General features: G+C 51.5%; 1 protein-coding gene across 1 annotated transcript in view; it reads right to left on the minus strand.

Annotated features, from left to right (window-relative positions):
• LOC146822512 (uncharacterized) overlaps positions 1–22,464 on the minus strand; it is a 169,017-nt gene that overhangs the window by 142,787 nt on the left and 3,766 nt on the right. Inside the window, exon 2 of the mRNA XM_085613630.1 lies at positions 11,217–11,337. Coding sequence (XP_085469756.1) covers positions 11,217–11,267 — 51 coding nt within the window. The 5' untranslated portion in view covers positions 11,268–11,337. The remainder of the gene's footprint in view (positions 1–11,216; positions 11,338–22,464) is intronic.

Raw genomic sequence — 22,464 nt, forward strand, 5'->3', positions numbered from 1 at the left:
CCTAACACAGTGCAGGTATTCCTCACACAAGTGGCGCTACATTTATCGTGCAAACCAAAGGCGTTCCCCACGAGTCAGGCTCGTGTGGCTTTCCTTATATCCTATTTGGCGGGAAACGCGGCACAATGGGCCGTACCTCTGGTGAGCAGGGACGACCCCCTCTTATGTGATTGGGGTGCTTTTCGCGAGGAATTCCTGAAGGTATTCGACAGAAGGGCTGACTCGTACACGGCGGACCGTGAAATGCTTGAGTTGAGACAGGGATCCAACGACCTGGTGCAGTATCTCAACGCGTTCCGAAGGCTGGTTGCGGAAACCAAGTGGCCTGTTGCTAAACAGACGGCGCTCTTCCATCAAGGGCTGTGCGATGAGCTCAAGGACGCCGTGGCTCATATTGACCCTCAACCCAAGACATGTGAGGGCCTTATCAACCTGGTATTACGGCTGGAACATAGGCTAAGTGAAAGAAAGGGGGATCATGGGAGAAAAGGAAAATCCCTTCCATCCTATGTGACGGTGGGAAGTCCTGAAACTTCCACCGCATCCAAGGGAGAACCCATGGACATCGGCGCAATACGAGCGAGCCTCACAGCCACGGAGAAAGAGTCACGCCGTAAACAAGGATTGTGCCTATATTGTGGCAAAAAAGGCCACTACGTACGTGAATGCCCTGCCAAACCGAAGACGTCACGTTATCGGGCCAACCGGTCGGTAACAGCCGTGGTGGACATACCGGCGGAAAACTAGAGGACTCCAAGACCAGAGAAGGGGCATCTCGGAGTCACTCATCCATCCCTTCACTTTCCAACTCGGTCACTAAGGGACAACGACACCTGTTTATCACGGTGCACGTGGGAGTGCATGACCAGTGGATACCCGTTGTGGCCATGGTGGATTCAGGGGCCACTGGCATGTTTATGGACCACAACGAGGCATGCAGGCTAGGGCTAGTGCTTCTTCCCAAAGCTGTACCCGAAGACGTCTATGCTGTAGACGGAAGGTGATTGGTGACGGGGCCCATCGGGCAGCACACGGGGGTCCTTCCGATGAGATATGGGTGGAACCATTTGGAACAAATCGATTTTAACATCATCCGAGCGCCCCAATATGGCGTCATATTGGGATTGCCGTGGCTACAGAAACACAACCCCTTTGTGGATTGGCCAACACATCGCATCGAAATGACGTCACCGTATTGCATCCTGCATTGTGGAATAAGAACGGAATCCCTTGACGCAGATGAGAGCGGGAGTCAGACGGTGGCTACAGCGGCAGAAAAAGATGTGGCTCTCCCCCAGGCTTATCACAGTTTTGAGGATTTATTTGATGAGGTGAAGGCGGAAGTGCTACCACCACATAGACAGTTTGACTGCCAGATCGACCTGGTGCCAGGGGCCAGCGTTCACAGCGGCAGGCTGTATGCCCTGACGGAGCCTGAAAACGTGCATCTCCGGGGGTACCTGGATAAACTCCTCAAGCTAGGATTCATCCGCCCGTCCAAGTCTCCGGCCGCCTCGCCACTCTTCTTCATCCCGAAGGCTAATGGGGAGCTGAGAGCCTGTGTGGACTTTAGGGCATTGAATGCGATAACCATAAAAAATCGGTACCCCTTGCCTCTCATCAGTGTACTTCTGGAACAGGTCAAGAAAGTTCGTATCTACACCAAGTTGGATTTGAAAGGGGCATACCATCTGGTGCGCATGAGGGACGGAGACGAGTGGAAGACCGCCTTTAAGACCAGGTTCGGCCTTTTTGAGTACCTCGTCATGCCGTTCGGTCTGTGCAACGCCCCGGCAGCCTTTCAGTACTTTTTGAATGAGGTATTCAGAGAGGAGTTGGATATCTACGTGGTCGTATATATCGACGACATCCTCATCTATTCGTCCAGTGTGGAGGAGCACGTACACCACGTCAAAGCTGTGCTCCAAAAGCTGAGGGAAAACATGCTGTTTTGTAAACTCAGCAAGTGTGACTTCCACGTCACATCCGTGGAATTCCTCGGAGTGATGCTGAGTCCAGAGGGACAGGAGATGGCAGAACGAAAGATCAAGGCGGTGAAAGAATGGCCGGTGCCCCAAAGCGTGAAGGACGTCCAAAGTTTCATTGGCTTTGCCAACTTTTACAGGCGGTTCATAGATGGATTTTCAGGAGTGGTGGCCCCAATCACACAGCTACTGAGGAAGTCCAAGGAGTTTGTCTGGTCCCCTGAAGCGAACAAAGCCTTTGAGGCCCTGAAAAGCGCCTTTGGTAAGGCGCCGGTGTTGGCTCACCCCGATCCGGATCTCCCCTACGTGGTGGAAGCGGACGCATCGGATGTGGCGCTGGGGGCTATCTTGTCCCAACGCAACCACGACACAGGGGTGCTTCATCCCGTTGCGTACATGTCCCGCAAACTCAACGACGCCGAACGCAACTACCATATTGCGGAGAAGGAGCTTCTCGCAATCAAGGACGCCTTCACCGAATGGAGGCATTGGTTGATGGGGGCAAGACATGTGGTATCGGTGTACACGGACCATCGGAACCTACAGTTCATGACGGCCACTAGACACCTTTCTCCCAGGCAGCTGCGGTGGATGATCTTCTTTGCGGGGTTCAACTTCCGCATCACATATCGGCCGGGGACGGAAAACCGAAAGGCGGACGCCCTGTCCCGTCAATCTGCAGTTAAGGAACCATTGCCTGCGACCGAGCGTTCCATCATTTCCCCGAGGATGGTATTGGGGGTTATCCAACCGGATACTTTCCTGAGGGGAATAAAGAGAGGGATCAGGTCATTCGCATGGCGGAGGTGGCTCCTCAGTCACAGAGAATGGCAGCTGAAGGACGGGATACCCCTGAAGGGCAGGTGCCTATTGATACCCACGCCTAGGTTAAGGAAACAAGCATTCATCTGGTGCCATGACTCTCCATGCGCAGGTCATTTGGGCTTTGAAAAAACGGTGGCTAGCATGGGACGGCATTTCTGGTGGCCAACCATGAGAGTGGATGTCAGGAGGTGGGGACAGGAGTGTCCTACGTGTGCTACCATGAAGGCCGACCATGGCCGAACCCAAGGGCTCTTACATCCACTTCCAACCCCGGATAGACCATGGGATAGCATATCACTGGACTTCGTGGTGGGCCTACCGGTAGACCAGGGGATGACGGCAATACTGGTGGTGGTGGATTACTTGACGAAAATGGGGCACTTCATCCCCTGCAAGAGAGTCCCTACGGCCGGGGAATTGGCGTCACTACTCCTAAAGAATGTGGTACGACTGCATGGATTACCTGGGGTGATCGTGTCGGACCGGGGGTCGCAGTTTACTGCGCAATTCTGGAAGACTTGGTGCACTGCGCTGCATGTTAAGACCGCCCTGTCCACCAGCTACCACCCTCAAACGGACGGCCAAACCGAGCGCCTGAACCAAACGCTCAAACAGTATCTGCGATGTTTTGTGGACCAGGGCAGGGAAGAATGGGTCGACTTGCTATGGGTTGCAGAGTTAGCCTATAACAACGCCACTCACAGCTCCACACAGTCATCTCCGTTCTATAGCAACTATGGCCAACATCCCAGGTTCTTGCCATTTCTACATCCGTTCAGAGAGGACAGGATTCCCGCCACAGCGGACAGGGTGGCACACATAAAAGACACATTGATGCGCTCAAGGGCTGTCCTAATAGAGGCCAAGAGAAGATACAAGGCTGCGGCAGATAGGAAGAGAAGGCCCGGGCCACTGTACCGCACTGGAGACTACGTCTGGATATCCACAAGAAACATGAGGTTTCGAAAGAACAGTGTGTTCCATCCCTAGTATATGGGCCCCTATCGAATTACCAAGTGTATGGGTCCCGTGAACGTGAAGGTGTGCTTGCCCCAGTCATTGCGGATACACCCTGTCTTTCATGTATCATTGCTCAAACCAGCACCCTCCAAGCCGTCTGGGACACCTCGGCCGGTATGCGTGGAGTCGGAGGTGGAGTATGAAGTGTCGGGCATACGGGCGTCCAAATGGCGCAGGGGGAAGCTGTGGTACCTGGTTGCGTGGAAAGGCTATGGCCCGGAGGAGCATTCATGGGAACCGGCTGAAGGGGTTCATGCTCCGCGCTTGGTCTCCTTGTTCCATCGGCGTTTTCCTGCCAGCGCTGGACCCGTGGGGAGCCGCTGAGAGGGAGGATGTACTGTCAAGAATTCCTGTCATACGAGGGGAGGAAAACGGTAACCGGCGAAAACGGACTACATCTCCCAGGATGCTTAGCGGTTAAGAGGTTATGTAAACAGGAGAGCTGTTACATAACTCAAGGGAAACACGCCCTTATGTAAACAGGAGAGCTGTTACATAACTCAAGGAAAACACGCCCTTATGTAAACAGGAGAGCTGTTACATAACTCAAGGGAAACACGCCCTTATGTAAACAGGAGAGCTGTTACATAACTCAAGGAAACACGCCCTTATGTAAACAGGAGAGCTGTTACATAACTCAAGGAAAACACTCCCTATAAAGGGAGGAACCGGGAGGTACAACGCTGTCGGATATTGTGTTCACACCGACGTACCTGCTTCGTGAAGAGCAGTGTTCCGGAGTGGTGCTCCAGTAAGGCAAGAACGGAGGTAGGTCGAGTCGTTACTCCCTGGGCCGTGTCTTGCCCCATCGTCACCTGTGAAGGACCCGGAAGCTCTACCGGTCAACCATTGAGCTTCGCTTTTTGACTCGGCTGAGTCCAAGCGCAGTGGCGCTTTTGCTGGTTGGAGTCGTAACTCCCAGCCCGACCAGAGACACAGGGACTGCCAGCTGTAACGCACACCAGGAGGTGTTTGCCGCGTTACAGACTCGGAAGTCCACAGGATCGATCGAGCGGCTGCTCTCGGTTCAGTCTTCTTGCTTGTGATTGGAGTATCGGTGACGCATCACCAGGAGGTGACTCCGCGTCCCGGTGCAGTCTGAGGAAGAGGTTGAGCGGCTGCTCCCTTCAGGTAGAGACCCCGGCTGGGTGTTTCCCTGACTCCTCGATTCTCCCCAACACTCTTCGTGCCCCTCACAGCCTACCGATTGGCATTGTCGGCCATTTCATTTCTGCCCTCTGTTGGCATACGCCGGGACCGGCGTATATGCAGAGGACGGTTAGGACCATCCGTGCTGTGGGCTGGTAACGTACTTAGCCTGGAGGATTCCAGTGACTATAACTTTTGTTTATTCTTTGTATTATATTTGCCTTCATTAAAACAACTAACCCTTCACTAGTGGTTGCGTCCTCATTGTCGTGTCTGTTAAACGATCCTGAGACGTTCAGGGCGTTACAGAGTGAAGCTATTAAATGGATGACAAACTGGACAAGAACTTAATAATGAACAAAATGTGGGTATACAACACTCTTCCTTACAAAAGTCAAATGTTCAAAGTCCAAAGCAATTGACACTGGTCCTGAACAATCCTACTCTGAGGCGATATTGAAACAACAGGTTATTTTAGTTATTTTTTAAATATCCCACAAGATGATAATGCCTTGAAGGTAGGAGGGATGGAATTCCAACCCGTGGGATCACTTTGAGAAGGACTGCTTTAACGTCTTACATTTTTGAATGACAGGGTTTCAAAAAGAGGAAGTTATTGCTATCCCACTGATATGGCTATGTTCTGGGCTAGATATGTTAGAGTGAATTGCTGTGCGAGCAATGTAGAATGTAGCTCAACGGGGAGCTTTTTGTTGGTTTTATTGGTATTGACGAGATATGCCCAAAGTTGCTACCATCTGTGGCCATCCATGCCACCGCATCTGTTGAGACGGGAATGTTTCCTGCATAGTGTATAGCTGTATGCCTGTGCCCTGCTCCTGTGTGCTGGAATGAGTGTATCTGGCATCGTGGATTTTGATTGTGAACCAGCCTCATGCTAAACTAGTGTGCGTTCACCAAGGCCTAGGCCTGTCCCGGACATGAGTGAGGTGCTGAACCAGTCATGTGACTTGTAGGTGCGCAACAATCATGCCCTCATTTATCAGCCAGTGGACTACCATCCTGTGGGTTGAGAAAGCAGAGTGGTGGCGGCAGCATACCATGTTTTTTTAACGGAGCATTTCATATGTGTCGCTGGATTGGAGGCCTACTGGCCAACTCGTGTAAAGATCTGCTTTTATCACTAACCGAGATCCTAGAGCTAACATACCAATTGTATGCTATGCATCACTGTGAATGGCCTGTGTGGTGCATGCGTTGTGTGTATGAGTGAACAAGAGTAATCGAGGACTGAATGAATCTTTTGGAAGCCCTTTGGAAATTTGATTATATCCTTTTGCTGAGGAGTTGCAGATTCTTCTTCTAGAGTGCTACCATTAGGCAGATGGTGGGTGTGAAGGGTGGGTGTGAAGGGTGGGACTGCCGTCGCTGCTGTTCATAGTAGGAAGGGTCCTTTAGGTGAGGCCAGACTTGTGTCATTGCTCACCGTAGCTGTTGCTATCCAGGTGCAGACAGCTTAGACCTTTTTGTGCACAAGTCGTGGCTATGCCAGGCTGGAGACTACCCTGCTGTGAGGAGCATCTCTCTACACAAAGGGTATATCTTGAGAGCTGTGTGGAGAGAATATTTGAAAGAAGGACCACCCAAACTGGTTCCTAAAGGGCAGTTCGAAAATCCATATCTTCTGCTTGCTGTGGCAGTAGAATAGTAGGAGCCCATGACCCTTGTATTCAAGTTCCAGGCGTTCTATGACCAAGGAATGGAGAGCTTCACAAAGTACTCAGAGGACTGCCGTGTAACCAAAGCTAGTGTCTGTATGACAGCTTGCTTCCCATAACTGAGGGAACATCACCTACAGTCTGACCAGGAAGAAAGAAGCTGTTTCCATGTCCTTAAAAGCTAAGAGGCCATCCTGCCTGCTAAGTGAGGGGAACAGGGCGCTTCTCTGCGGTAAGCCAGAAGCAGATGAACCTAGAGCATGCGGAACCGTCCATCCAGGAAGATGAAGGAGAGGAATCTGTGTGCTTCATTGACCTGCGTGCAATACCCAATGAGCAGCCTGCCCTGCAGCACTATAGTGAAGTTGTTCCCGAGATCATCCTCCCGCTGTGGCATCATGAGGTTATGCCCAAGTGGATTGTGCGGCTGCGACATGGTGAAGTTGTACCTGAGCAGCCTGTAATCCTGTGACATCGTGAAGTTGTGCCTGAGAGGACAATGCCGCTGTGACATGGTGCAGCTCTGTGCTGGAGAGGACTGGGGAGCTTCAACTTTGACTGGGCCTGAGTGGACAGCGCTGCTAAACCAGCAACATTAGCTGTGGTAGAGTTGCAATGCCAGAAGAATAGTGCCTCTGGATGGCCCTGTGAACCTTGAACCTGGGTTCACTGCCCCAACTCACACAATGTGCAGAAGTGGGAGTGTGACACTCGGAGACCTGCAAAGATATGTCTAAACAGGATATGAGTGTCCTACAATCACAGAAAACAAAGATGCTACAAGCACAAGTAGGGTCAACATCCAAATCATGGTGCTCCACTGACCCACTGCTGGACCACAACCAGGCTGGAATGCAATAGCCACAGGGCCACTGTGTGGGACTGGAATAGCCCTAATAGTCATGTTGCCTGTTATAGCCTCCCTGGACCATGAGAAACTGTTTCTGATGAAACATTAAAATTGTAAATTGTAGGAGGGAATTTCAGTGCCATCAACACTAAATGAGACACTAGACTAGGAAGATCAATTGCGGCGAGTTGAGAGGCTTTCAGAGCAGTGACTACAATGAATTACTTTAATTGAATGCTTGAAAGCACCTGCGGCAACCAGGTGAACAACAATAGAGATCTAAATAGAGATTTGGAACAGGCTTGCTGCCTTAGACAGAAGTCTCTGCACAACTCTGAGAAATGAAAAACACTCTGGGAAGTATTCTCAGAGTTTATAAGAGAGGCATGACCATTTGTGATAAGAGGTTTCCTTTGGCTTACACAACTCAAGAATACAGTATCCACAAAGGGCACAGAAGAATGACAAAGATGCCAGTGCTTCGAGACCCTCACAGGTGATTTGCAGCGCTTTACCAATCCCGATTGACTGGGACCTACAAAAATATGACTAGAATGATTGAGCAAGTCGAGAAATGTGTTTGCTTGTACACAATAGCACAGTTAGAAATGATGTTATCCAAAGAAATGCTTGGAAATGGCACTTATCTCCATGATCAAATCAAAGAAAGCTATTAAATAACGTCAATAATCCAGTGATACACAAGATAGAAACATCTGTGAGGAATTACATGAAGCGATGTACACACAGGCTATCCTGATATGTGTTGATGAAGTGCAAACATTCCTGATAAGATTACTAGCAACTGAACAGAGACATAACCGTAGAAAAGACCCGCCAATCCTGAAGAGTTAGCAGCCACTACTCAAAACCCCAGCATAGGACGCAACCCTGGTCTTTGGGTCTTTCTCTGGGAAATTACCACTAGAATCGCTAAAAATGTATGAAGAAGGAAACTACAATCAGAGTCCTGGAAAAGCCCAATAAAACCAAACTTTATGTGGCTTCAACAAGTCATTGTCACTAATTACCTTAGAGAACGGAATTCTTACAGCGATCACAGCAGGGTAGACTCTTCAATGGCAGAGTGCAAGAACATGGAAAGGATTATTGAGTCAAGACTGACAGTTGCACAAGTTTATGAAATCAAGGCACCAAAGTACACTTCATAAATGATCATATGGCTTTAACCTTTGGTTGACATACCAAAAGTATCTGGGAAAAGATTAAAGTACTCGTGTGAGATTAGAAGGCTTTTCAGCAAACTCTATGTATTGCCATGATGACGGGGGAGGCTTCCGTTTCCACGTATGATGGTATTACTCGTGCTTTGATTCTCTTTGAAGTTCTAAGCTGGTGTAGAGTCTTATGTTCTCATTATAAAGGCCCTCTTACCGAAGGTAATTATTAGGCCAGGCCAAGGCCGGATGGCTAAGCGCCTTTTAGTGTTTCTGGTCAAATGGGACTGCTAGCTTTTCTGTGACCGGAGAACAGTGGCAACTACATTTTTGCTGGGCCACCAGGACTTTAACGGACATCAACCCGTGTGGCCAAAGTTGCCCGACTAATACCCTGGACTGAGGAATAGCATCGGCCAGCGCCCAGTCAACCACACAGCATCCTCAGCATCCTGTATCCCTTGCATCAGGAACACTTCCAGGATTCCCCCGACACCGGCTCAGCATCTACAGCATCCTTTCAGCATCCTGCATCCCTCGCATCAGGACCACTTCCATGATTCCCCCAACACCGGCTCAGCATCTACAGCATCCTTTCAGCATCCTGCATCCCTCGCATCAAGACCACTTCCACTATACCCTCGACACCGGCTCAGCATCTACAGCATCCTTTCCGCATCCTGCATCCCTTGCATCAGGACCACTTCCACTATACCCTCGACACCAGCTCAGCATCTACAGTATCCTTTCAGCATCCTGCATCCCTTGCATCAGGACCACTTCCATGATTCCCCCAACACCGGCTCAGCATCCTTTCAGCATCCTGCATCCCTCGCATCAGGACCACTTCCACTATACCCTCGACACCAGCTCAGCATCTACAGTATCCTTTCAGCATCCTGCATCCTTTGCATCAGAACCACTTCCACGATTTCCCCAACACCTGCTCAGCATCATTGAGCATCATGTATCCCTCGCATCAGGACCGCTCCATTGAAGTGTTTGGAGGTTCACTCATACAGCATGCAACTGGACTGGAGACTCTTTTGGTGACAAAGTAACTGCCTTACAATTTCTTACTGCCCCCCCCCCCCCCCCCTTGACCTGCTCCCTGCCAAGATTGGTTATCCAAAGCGGACTGCAGTACCCGAACACAACTCTTCAAACGTTTTACAAAGGTTCTAAAGTTTCTGCTAACCACAGTAGTTACCAATGCATTTTGCATTATGAGTAAAAAGATGCAATTCACATTTTACTTCAAAATCCCTTCAGACAAGTTTGCTCATTTTGGTGTCTAGCAATTCATAAAAACAAGATCTATTTTTATGAATTGGTGTCGGATTTCTTTCAGGTTTCCGGTATGATTTTCTCATTTCCAGTTTTGGTACTTCGAAATGCTTTACACTTGTACCTTTGTTTAAGCCACAGCTAACCAGGGTTGAGCTAAGATTTAACACATGAGCCTGACTGGACCCAATGTGGTATTGTGAGTGTATTACATGGCGAGGTCAAACAGCCACATCATATAATGCACCCCGTCCCCTCACACTGAGCAACGGGGGGCTTGGCTTGTAATGCAAAGGATGCGCTCCTGCCAAATCCCACGGAGAGACTATGGCAGGACCCTGGGATGAAAGCGACAACGCCCTGTTAGTCCCACGGCCAGATATAAACCTGAATAACTGGGTGCTTGGATTGTAATGCTCTTCCCCTGCGCGAAAATTCTGATCCCTGGAGTTAGGGGTTCAGAGTTTAGAGAAACCCCAAAGGTATAGCGCCTGATGGTGTGTAGTCCAGGTGCTTGTTAGCTAAATCAGGTGGGTGGTCAGCAAAGATTGCACCTTCGTTGGCCGCCCTTGGATTGCCTGCAAGTTAGCCCCTTCACTTGCCTTGCCTACATATGAAAAATAAACCTGCAGCACAGTTCTCTCCAACACAAACTGGTGTGGTCTTGTCTTAAGACATTTACTCTATGGGTATATGCGTTTCAACCAAGGCAATATGTGTGGGGTCTTGTCTTATGGTCTTTACTCTATGGGTACACGTGTTTCAACCAGGGCAATGTGTGTGTGGCCTTGTCTTTCATCTTATGGCGTTTACTCTATAGGTTTATGCATTTCAGCCAGGACAATGTGCGTGTTGTCTTGTCTTTTGTCTTGTGGTCTTTACTCTATCGGTACATATGTTTCAACCAGGGCAATGTGTGTGTGGCCTTGTCTAGTGGTCTTTACTCTATGGCACATCAGTTTCAACCAGGGCAATGTGTGTGTGGTGGGATATGGAATATCAGCGTTACGTGGGTGCTAGAAAGCGGGCTCCAAATGGGAGGGGCCACTCTTACTGCACCTCAACCTGCCATAGGCCAATGCAGAGGACACGTCACTGCTAATGCTTGAGATTTCATAACCACAGATTAGCCAGAGTGAGGCATCACAAGTGCAAACCTTCAACAGTTTGGTTTTATATTGACCTTAAAACACAAAGGAAGCACTGGAAGCAGTACAGGGCACAGTACAGACGTGTATCCTACCCATGCGACGGAAGCTGGTTTCGACATCTTCTCTTGCGGTCTTCCTCTCATTTAGTCAGTCAGTGGGGGCTGGCTCATTTCCAACTCGAAGTGACTGCGGGATCCCTTCTAGGTACAGGTGCTGGTGAAGAAGCACATACTTTAGAGAACAGTCACTGACGCAGTACATTAACTTACATCTCTTTCTGCAGACAGCATGTTCTTGCATAGTTCAAAGAGCTGGGACCCAACATGCTCAGTGCACATTAGATGCCGGTCAGTATCCGACCCCCAACATGAGATCTCACCTTGAACCGTGCTTCGTAAAGAAAACTGCACTAGCACACCTCAGAAGTGGAGGCATGGATGACATGCCACATGACTAAAAATACCAACAAGAATAATCAAAGCACCAATTGGAGCAATGAACCAGGCCCAGAGACTGAACTTTTCCCATTCTCATCAAAACCTCCATACGCCAAAGACCTGTAAAAACTCAAAAGCAGTAGGAACAAAATGGCAGCAATACCAAAAGCGAGTTCGGGATAATGAAAAAAAGATAACGTAAAAAAGAAGCAAGAAGAATGGACAGAAAATATTAGCAATAAGTAAAAGAGATTTGAGACGAAAAAGCAAGGGAGCAGTATGAAACCAAAAGCTGCAAACAAGAAAACTAGTGCAGCAATAACAAAGAGAGTGGAAATATGAGGAGATGGCAGCAATCGGAAACACTGGGCAGCAATTACAAAGAGACCGCAATATAAAGGTGACAGCAGCAATCTGAAACACTTGGCAGCGAGAACACAGAGTGGCAACAGGAAACAAGCATTGGCATGGCCAATAGGTCTCGCCTTTGGGACCTTATAAGTGTTTAGCCATGCAACAGTTGCATAACTAAATACTTATAAGGTCCCAAAAGCGAGACCTCCTGGCTATGCAAAGCGGCCGTGCGGCCGTGAAACTGAAAGTGATTGCGATCACGATCAAACATCAAAGCGGCCGCGAAAGTGAAAGTAATCGCGGTAAAGCGTGGCGCGCGCGCCCGCGCACATGCACTGTAGCCCTAGGCTGGCCTGGTAGCACTTTTTGGAGCCCTCTCAATAAGTCTCGCCAGACCAGCGCATGCGCTGGGTCAGGCGAGACCTAAAAAGAGCATCGTTAAGAGACAGAAAAAAAGCAATACGAAAGCGAAAGCAGCAATAAGAAACAAATGGCAGCAATAAGAAATACAGGCCAACATTAACAAAGAGGAAATTGCAACTAGAAAAAGAGACAAGCAGTAATGAGAACAAAAAAGCAGCCAAAAGTACTAGAATCCTGTTAGACCTGACAGCCTTAGTGTGGTCTCGCCACAACTTTTTGCCTGCCTCGCTTCAATTTTCTGCACAGGTGTTTGTGCTCTCTCCCCTAAAACATGGCAACATTGGCTCATACCCAATTGGCATATTTAATGTACTTATAAGTCCCTAGGAAAGTGCACTGTAAATTAAATGCTACTAGTGGGCCTGCAGAATAGACTGTGCCACCCACATGAGTAGCCCTTTAACCATGTCTCAGGCCTACCATTTCAGGTCCTGTGATGCAGTTTACTGTCACTTCGACATGGCATTTAAAACTACTTGCCAGGCCTTAAACTCCCCTTTAATACATATAGGCCACCCATAGGGAAAGCCCTTGGTAACCCAAAGGGCAGGCTGCCATGTAAGTAAACGGTGGGACATGTACTTGCAAGTTTTGCATGCCGTGGTAATGACAAACAGCCTATTTCACTGCTGTGAGGCCTGCTGCTCTGATAGATCAGCTTTGGGAATCCCTCGATATTCTGTGAGGAGGTAGTTCCTGATCCTGGAGGAGTCGATTTCTCATGTTTGGTACAGTTGGAATAGTAGTCACTTGTGGGACACCCCCGCGCCGCACGGCCACCAGCTGCTGTGTGTGCCCCCTCGCCTTGCCCTCTGCCTCGCTGCCTGCCTCGCTGCCGGCTGACGCCGCTGGCGTCTGTTTTTGCTTGTTTTGTCTAGCATTTGTGCTTGTTTGAACTGCATTTTCCTCCCGTGTTAGCAGCTTTTGTCTGACTTTTGTGCCTGTATTTTTTCTAGTCAGTTTCTGCATTTTCCTCCCGTGTTAGCAGCTTTTGTCTGACTTTTGTGCTTGTTTTGTCTAGCATTTGTGCTTGTTTGAACTGCATTTTCCTCCCGTGTTAGCAGCTTTTGTCGGACTTTTGTGCTTGTTTTGTCTAGCATTTGTGCTTGTTTGAACTGCATTTTCCTCCCGTGTTAGCAGCTTTTGTCTGACTTTTGTGCCTGTATTTTTTCTAGTCAGTTTCAGCCCTTTGCGTTCTCCTGCCTGTCTGCCCGCCTACCTCGCCGCCCTCCGCCTTCCCTCCCCGCTCCCCGCTTCCCGCCACCACCGCTGACCACGCCCCTTTTTCCTTTCTGTTACCTCCCCGCTCCCGCCTCCCAGCTGCCCCGCCCACCCGCGCACTTCGCCTTATATGGCGACCGTGCGAACGCGCAGCGGTCACGCGCAGCGGGCGCGCCGATTGTGCGCCGAAGGCGCGCCAAAGGTAAGCCCGTCTGCGCCAGTCCGCGACCGGACCGCGCCCAGCGCCAGGACCCCTGGCCAACGAAGATCCCGACCGACCCGCCTGACGTACTCCGCCGCCACCCTCACCGCACTCAACACCGGCCGACTCCCAGAATGCCATGAAGCCATTCCACGACGTACCCACGGACCTTTCAGCTGCCACGCCTGCAAGTTCACCTGCATCCGGACCAGCCTCGCACCAGCACCCACCAAGTCGAACACCAGCAGCACCCACCTCAAGTGCATCCTGCTCAACACCCGCTCCGTCCACAGACACGCCATCGAACTCTGGAACCTTCTAGACGCCACAGCCCCTGACGTCGCCTTCCTCACGGAGACCTGGATGAACGCCTCTTCAGCTCCCGACATCGCCATCGCTATCCCAGAGGGCTACAAGGTCGTCCGGAGGGACCGAAACGCCAACCAGATGGGAGGAGGCATCGCCATCATCCACAGGAACACCATCCGTCTCACGACCAGCACCGACAACACCCTGACCAGCGCCGAACACCTGCATTTCCAGATCCACACCAACCCGAACACCACCCTCAGAGGCACCCTGATCTACCGACCCCCTGGACCACGCACACAATTCAGCGAGGACATCGCCGACTTCGTCAGCCCGCATGCCCTCCCCTCCGCCGACTACATCCTCCTGGGAGACCTCAACTTCCATCTGGAGAACAACAACGACCGCAACACCAGCACCCTGCTCGACAACCTCGCCAACCTGGGACTCAAGCAACTGGTGTCCACCCCCACCCACCTCGCCGGACACACACTCGACGCAGTCTTCTCATCCAGCACAGACATAGACTTCAGCCACGCCACAGAGCTTCAATGGACGGACCACAGCTGCGTCCACTTCACCTTCAAGAGAACGACGACCCACCAACACCAGCAACAGGCAGCCCGCAGAAGCTGGAACAAGATCACAGCAGACCAGCTCGCCACCTCCCTGAACCAGCACCCTCCTGCCAGCTCAGCGAACCCCAGCCAAGCCGCCGACAACCTCACGAAGTGGATCAGCAACTGCGCGGACGAACTCGCCCCACTGAGGACCCCGCCTAGCAGACCCGGCAGCAAGAAGGCCCCATGGTTCACCGACGAACTCAAGAGCTCCAAGAAGAACTGCAGAGCCCTCGAGAAAGTCTGGAGAAGGGAACCGACACCAGACAACAGGACCTCCTTCAAACTTGCCACCCGGAAACACCACCAGCTGATCCGCGCCGCCAAGAAAACAGCATTCAAAGACCGGTTGGACAACAACGCACACAACTGCAAGGAACTCTTCAACATCGTGAAAGAGCTTTCCAACCCCAGCGCAGGAAACAACGACATCACCCCATCGCAAGACCTCTGCAACTCCCTCGCTTCATACTTCCACAACAAGATCGCGGACATACATAACAGCTTCAACAACCAACCAACGCACACCATGACCGAACAACCACCCCCCACCACCACCCTCCACGCCTGGACCCCGATCAGCACCGAAGACACCATCCGCACGATGAACTCCATCCACTCCGGATCACCGACCGACCCCTGCCCTCACCACGTCTTCAACAAGGCCGACGCTGTCATCGCACCCCACCTGCGAGACATCATCAACACTTCCTTCGACACCACCATCTTCCCTGAGAGCTGGAAGCACGCCGAACTCAGCGCCCTACTAAAGAAACCTACAGCGGACCCCACCGACCTCAAGAATTACCGCCCCATCTCGCTCCTCCCGTTTCCAGCCAAAGTCATCGAGAAGACCGTCAACAAGCAGATGGCCGCCTTCCTCGAGACAAACGGATCCCTCGACCCCTCACAGTCCGGCTTCCGAGCCAATCACAGCACCGAGACCGCCCTCATCGCCGCCACCGATGACATCCGAGCCCTGATGGACAATGGAGAAACAGCGGCCCTCATCCTCCTAGACCTCTCTGCGGCATTCGACACGGTCTGCCACCGCACCCTAGTACGGCGCCTCAGCAACATCGGAATCCAGGACAAGGCGCTGGACTGGATCATCTCCTTCCTCGACGGAAGAACACAGAGAGTCCGCCTACCACCGTACAAGTCAGAGGCCTCCGAAGTCACCTGCGGCGTCCCTCAAGGATCATCTCTGAGCCCCACCCTCTTCAACGTCTACATGAGCCCCCTCGCGGCCATCGTACGCAAACACAACCTCAGCATAATCTCCTACGCCGACGACACCCAACTGATCCTCTCCCTGACCAACGACCCCGCCGCCGCCAGATCCAACCTGCACGAAGGGATGAAAGAGGTAGCCGAGTGGATGACTACCAGCCGCCTGAAACTGAACTCGGACAAGACGGAGGTCCTCATCCTGGGCTCCTCACCCTCCGCCTGGGACGACTCCTGGTGGCCTCCCGCCCTGGGCACCGCACCCAAACCGACAGACCATGCACGCAACCTGGGCTTCCTCCTGGACTCCTCCCTCTCCATGACCAGGCAAGTCAACAACGTCTCCTCGGCGTGCTTCAACATCCTACGCATGCTACGGAAGATCTTCTGGTGGATCCCCACCGAGACCAGGAAGACCGTCACCCAGGCCCTCGTCACCAGCCGACTGGACTACGGCAACGCCCTCTACGCCGGTACCACCGCCAAGCTCCAGAAGAGACTCCAGCGGATCCAGAACGCCTCAGCCAGACTCATCCTCGACATCCCACGAACCAGCCACATCTCCGGACATCTGAGAGACCTTCACTGGCTCCCCGTCAACAAAAGAATCACCTTCCGCCTCCTCACCCACGCACACAAAGCCCTACACGACCAAGGCCCGAGCTACCTCAACAGCCGAGTCAACTTCCACGCTCCCAAACGCCACCTCCGATCAGCCAACCACGCCCTCGCCGCCGTCCCCCGCATCCGAAGAGCGACTACAGGAGGAAGGTCCTTCTCCTACCTGGCCGCCAAGACCTGGAACTCCCTCCCTACCGACCTGCGCCTGACCCAAGACCACCTCTCCTTCAGGAAGAAGCTGAAGACCTGGCTGTTCGAGCAGTAGCGGCACCCCCCCCCTCCCCCCCCCCCCCAGCGCCTTGAGACCCTACGGGTATGTAGCGCGCTTTACAAGTGTCACTGATTGATTGATTGATTGTCATGAATCCTTCTCGCTGGTCAGGGTAGATTTAAGACTACTGTGGTAGAAATGCCCCTTTTAGAAAGTGGACATTTCTTTGCTCTTAACTTTGCTCTGTGGGCCTGCAGCCTGCCTCCAATACACATCTGGGCTGAGTGATAGTTTCCTTTTGTGCATTCCCGCAGCCAGCCACATGCACAGGATGGCCAGGTGAAGCTGAGGACCCATTTGCATACATCTGCATTCTGATGGTCCGGGCTGGGCAGACGGAAGGGCTCACACTGGCACATCAAAGAGTAATGGCCTGACCCCACACAAAGGGCTGATAACCCCCACAGACAGCCTGGCAGATACGATTGGTATGAAAGGGGTAATGGTGCACTTCAAAACTACTCTTTAAAATTTCTCCCACATCAAAGGCACATTTGCGCAAACATAACTGTTGTCTTGTGTACAAGTGCGGAGTACTCAGGATTGCACGGACATAACTGTTCTTCTGTGCCCTAGTATGGAGTACAAAGCATTACACGGATATAACTGTTCTCTGTGCCCCGGTACAGAGAACACAGGACTGCATGGACATCACTGTTCTTCTGTGCCCAGGTACAGGGTACACAGGACTGCATGGACATCACTGTTCTTCTGTGCCCAGGTACAGAGTACACAGGACTGCATGGACATAACTGTTCTCCTGTGCCTGGTGCAGAGTACACAGGACTGCATGGACATAACTGTTCTCCTGTGCCCGGTGCAGAGTACACAGGACTGCATGGACATAACTGTTCTCCTGTGCCTGGTGCAGAGTACACAGGACTGCATGGACATAACTGTTCTTCTGTGCCTGGTGCAGAGTACACAGGACTGCACAGATGTAACTGTTCTCCTGTGTCCCGGTGCAGCGTAACAGGACTGCATGGACATAACTGTTCTCCTGTGCCCGGTACAGAGTACACAGGACTGCATGGACATAACTGTTCACATGTGCCCGGTGCAGAGTACACAGGATTGCACAGATGTAACTGTTCTCCTGTGCCCGGTGCAGAGTACACAGGATTGCACAGATGTAACTGTTCTCCTGTGCCTGGTGCAGAGTACACAGGATTGCACATATGTAACTGTTCTCCTGTGCCTGGTGCAGAGTACACAGGATTGCACAGATGTAACTGTTCTCCTGTGCCCGGTGCAGAGTACACAGGAGTGCATGGACATAACTGTTCTCCTGTGCCTGGTGCAGAGTACACAGGATTGCACAGATGTAACTGTTCTCCTGTGCCTGGTGCAGAGTACACAGGATTGCACATATGTAACTGTTCTCCTGTGCCTGGTGCAGAGTACACAGGATTGCACATATGTAACTGTTCTCCTGTGCCTGGTGCAGAGTACACAGGATTGCACAGATGTAACTGTTCTCCTGTGCCCGGTGCAGAGTACACAGGACTGCATGGACATAACTGTTCTCTTGTGCCTGGTGCAGAGTACACAGGATTGCACAGAAGTAACTGTTCTCCTGTGCCTGGTGCAGAGTACACAGGATTGCACAGATGTAACTGTTCTCCTGTGCCCGGTACAGAGTACACAGGATTGCATGGACATAACTGTTCTCCTGTGCCCGGTACAGAGTACACAGGACTGCATGGACATAACTGTTCTCCTGTGCCCGGTGCAGAGTACACAGGATTGCACAGATGTAACTGTTCTCCTGTGCCCGGTGCAGAGTACACAGGAGTGCATGGACATAACTGTTCTCTTGTGCCTGGTGCAGAGTACACAGGACTGCATGGACATAACTGTTCTCCTGTGCTTGGTGCAGAGTACACAGGATTGCACATATGTAATTGTTCTCCTGTGCCCGGTGCAGAGTACACAGGATTGCACAGATGTAACTGTTCTCCTGTGCCTGGTGCAGAGTACACAGGATTGCACATATGTAACTGTTCTCCTGTGCCTGGTGCAGAGTACACAGGATTGCACAGATGTAACTGTTCTCCTGTGCCCGGTGCAGAGTACACAGGAGTGCATGGACATAACTGTTCTCCTGTGCCTGGTGCAGAGTACACAGGATTGCACATATGTAACTGTTCTCCTGTGCCTGGTGCAGAGTACACAGGATTGCACAGATGTAACTGTTCTCCTGTGCCCGGTGCAGAGTACACAGGACTGCATGGACATAACTGTTCTCCTGTGCCTGGTGCAGAGTACACAGGATTGCACAGATGTAACTGTTCTCCTGTGCCTGGTGCAGAGTACACAGGATTGCACAGAAGTAACTGTTCTCCTGTGCCTGGTGCAGAGTACACAGGATTGCACAGATGTAACTGTTCTCCTGTGCCCGGTGCAGAGTACACAGGACTGCATGGACATAACTGTTCTCGTGTGCCTGGTGCAGAGTACACAGGATTGCACAGATGTAACTGTTCTCCTGTGCCTGGTGCAGAGTACACAGGATTGCACAGATGTAACTGTTCTCCTGTGCATGGTGCAGAGTACACAGGACTGCATGGACATAACTGTTCTCCTGTGCCTGGTGCACAGGATTGCCACAGAATACTTGCATTAGTGTTGCGGTTCTTTGCTGCTTCGCTTATGGAAGCTGTAAAGATGACGGACGTGGCTCTAATTATAACAATACCAGGTGCACAAAAATGTTTTCAATGAAGCTATAATAATTTTTACTCTGCAGAATGCTGTTAAAGAAGGAAGATGTCCGATCCATGGTTGTTGGCACCTTTTATTGTAGCACAGAAACAAGTGTTTTAAATGAAGGAGCCCAGCGAGTGCTTCCAGGGGAACACTCCATAAATGATATATCGGGAAGGAAACTCACTTCATTATTGCCCTCTCTTAATAGATTTCCAGCATCCTTCTGTACACAAACATCTGCTTTCACTTCAAAGTCTTGCTCCCGCCTTTCTAGGAGGTAGTGTAAACAAGGTTATTCCCAATTTGAAGCGCCCCTTTACACTAACACCCCAGGACTTACACAAGGAAGGGTAGGATGTGCCTCTGTCCTTAGACTGTAAATCCGAACCCTTTTAAGGTGATCACGTGTAGCAGGAAAGGCAGGAATACCTTTATAGTATTTGTCAGGTGTTATATTTCAAGACTTTTTTTTAAATGCTTTTTTCCACGCAAAAGAAATCTTTACAACTAACACCTGACAAATATTATAAAGCATTTACACACTTATTTACATAATACTTCAAGTAAGTATTTTGTTCATAATGCACAATGTGTTGCTTTTAAAGGAGAATTAAGTATTTTCAAGATGACTTCTGTGTTTAGACCACCCTCATAACAATGAGCCCCATGAACTGCAACGGAAGAACCCCCCTAGGAAGTGCAACAGGTCACCAAACAGCTAACAGCAGGATGGGGAGACTGACTCCTCTGGACTGATCCAAGATGTGATTGACACTCTCTCAAAGTGACAGCTGGGTGGAGCCAAACCTAAGAAGCCAATGGCTGAAGGAGATGAGCAAAAGGCCAGTTTCTGTGTATTGGAAACCAGAGATTGGCTTCACCATACCTGATAACAATAAATCAGCCAAGAAAAGAAAATAGGTGACCAAACAACAGAGTCATCCATCCTATTTCACACACAGGAGCAGACAAGGCACTGCCTTACCAGGGTCATCAATTCTGTTTCACACACACAGGAGCAGACAAGGCATTGCCCTACCAGTGTCGTCCATCCTGTTTCACACACAGGAGCAGTCAATGCACTGCCCTACCAGGCCCATCCATCCTGTTTCACACACAGGAGCAGTCAAGGCACTGCCCTACCAGGGCCGGCCATCCATCCTGCTTCACGCACAGGACCAGACAAGGCACTGACCTGCTCGGCTGATCCATCCTGTTTCTCACACACACACACAGGAGCAGACAAGGCTTTGACCTGCCAGGGTCACCCATCCTGTTATAAACAGGAGCGGATGAGGCACTGCCCTGCCAGGATCACCCATCCTGTTTCACACACAGGAGCAGACAAGGCACTGCCCTGCCAGGGTCACCCATCCTGTTATAAACAGGAGCGGATGAGGCACTGCCCTGCCAGGGTCACCCATCCTGTTTCACACACAGGAGCAGACAAGGCTCTGACCTGCCAGGGTCACCCATCCTGTTATAAACAGGAGCGGATGAGGCACTGTCCTACCACGGTCATCCATCCTGTTACACACAAACACAAGAGCAGAAAAGGATCGGCCCTAATAGGGTCACCCATCCTGTTTCACACAAAGGAACAGACAAGGCACTGCCCTACCAGGGTCACCCATCCTGTTATAAACAGGAGCGGATGAGGCACTGCCCTGCCAGGGTCATCCATCCTGCTACACACACAGGAACAGACAAGGCACTGCCCTGCCAGGGTCACCCATCCTGTTTCACACACAGGAGAAGACAAGGCCCTGCCCTGCCAGGGTCACCCATCCTGTTTCACACACACAGAAGCAAACAAGGCACTGCCATACCAGGGTCATCCATCCTGTTTCAAACACAGGAGCAGACAAGGCACTGCCCTACAAGAGGCATCCATCCTGTTTTACACACACACAGGAGCAGACAAGGCCATGCCCTACCAGAGGCATCCATCCTGTTTTACACACAGGAACAGACAAGGCCCTGCCCTACCAGTGTCATCCATCCTGTTTCACAAACACACACACACACAGTAGCAGACAAGGCGCCCTCCTGCATTTGAACCGGCTTCTTCCCACTCAGGTGACCCTCCTCTCTGCTCCCATGTGCCCACAGGTGACCCTCCACTCTGCTCCCGTGTGCCCTGAGGTGACAATCCACTTGGCTCCCGTGTGCCATCAGGTGATCCTCCACTCTGATCCCATGACCCTCCACTCTGCTCCCATGTGCCCTCAGGTGGTCCTTCACTCTGCTCCCGTGTGCCCTCAGGTGGTCCTTCACTCTGCTCCCGTGTGCCCTCAGGTGGTCCTTCACTCTGCTCCCGTGTGCCCTCAGGTGACCCTCCTCTCTGCTCCCATGTGCTCACAGCTGACCCTCCTCTCTGCTACCCTGTGCTCTCAGATGACCCTCCTATCTGCTCCCGTGTGCTCTCAGGTGACCCTCCTCTCTGCTCCCGTGTGCTCTCAGGTGACCCTCCTCTCTGCTCCCGTGTGCTCTCAGGTGACCCTCCTCTCTGCTCCCGTGTGCTCTCAGGTGTCCCTCCTCTCTGTTCCCGTGTGCTCTCAGGTGCCCCTCCTCTCTGATCCCGTGTGCTCTCAGGTGACCCTCCTCTCTGATCCCGTGTGCTCTCAGGTGACCCTCCTCTCTGCTTCCGTGTGCTCTCAGGTGACCCTCCTCTCTGCTCCCGTGTGCTCTCAGCTGAGCCTCCACTCTCCTCCTGTGTGCTCTCAGCTGACCCTCCACTCGCCTCCCGTGTGCTCTCAGCTGACCCTCCACTCTCCTCCCGTGTGCTCTCAGGTGACCCTCCTCTCTGCTCCCATGTGCCCTCAGCTGACCCTCCTCTCTGCTCCCATGGCTCTCAGATGACCCTCCACTCTGCTCCCGTGTGCTCTCAGGTGACCCTCCACTCTGCTCCCGTGTACCCTCAGGTGACCCTCCACTCTGCTC

Source organism: Triturus cristatus, chromosome 6 (genome assembly GCF_964204655.1).
Source record: "Triturus cristatus chromosome 6, aTriCri1.1, whole genome shotgun sequence".
In the NCBI taxonomy this organism is placed as follows: domain Eukaryota; kingdom Metazoa; phylum Chordata; class Amphibia; order Caudata; family Salamandridae; genus Triturus; species Triturus cristatus.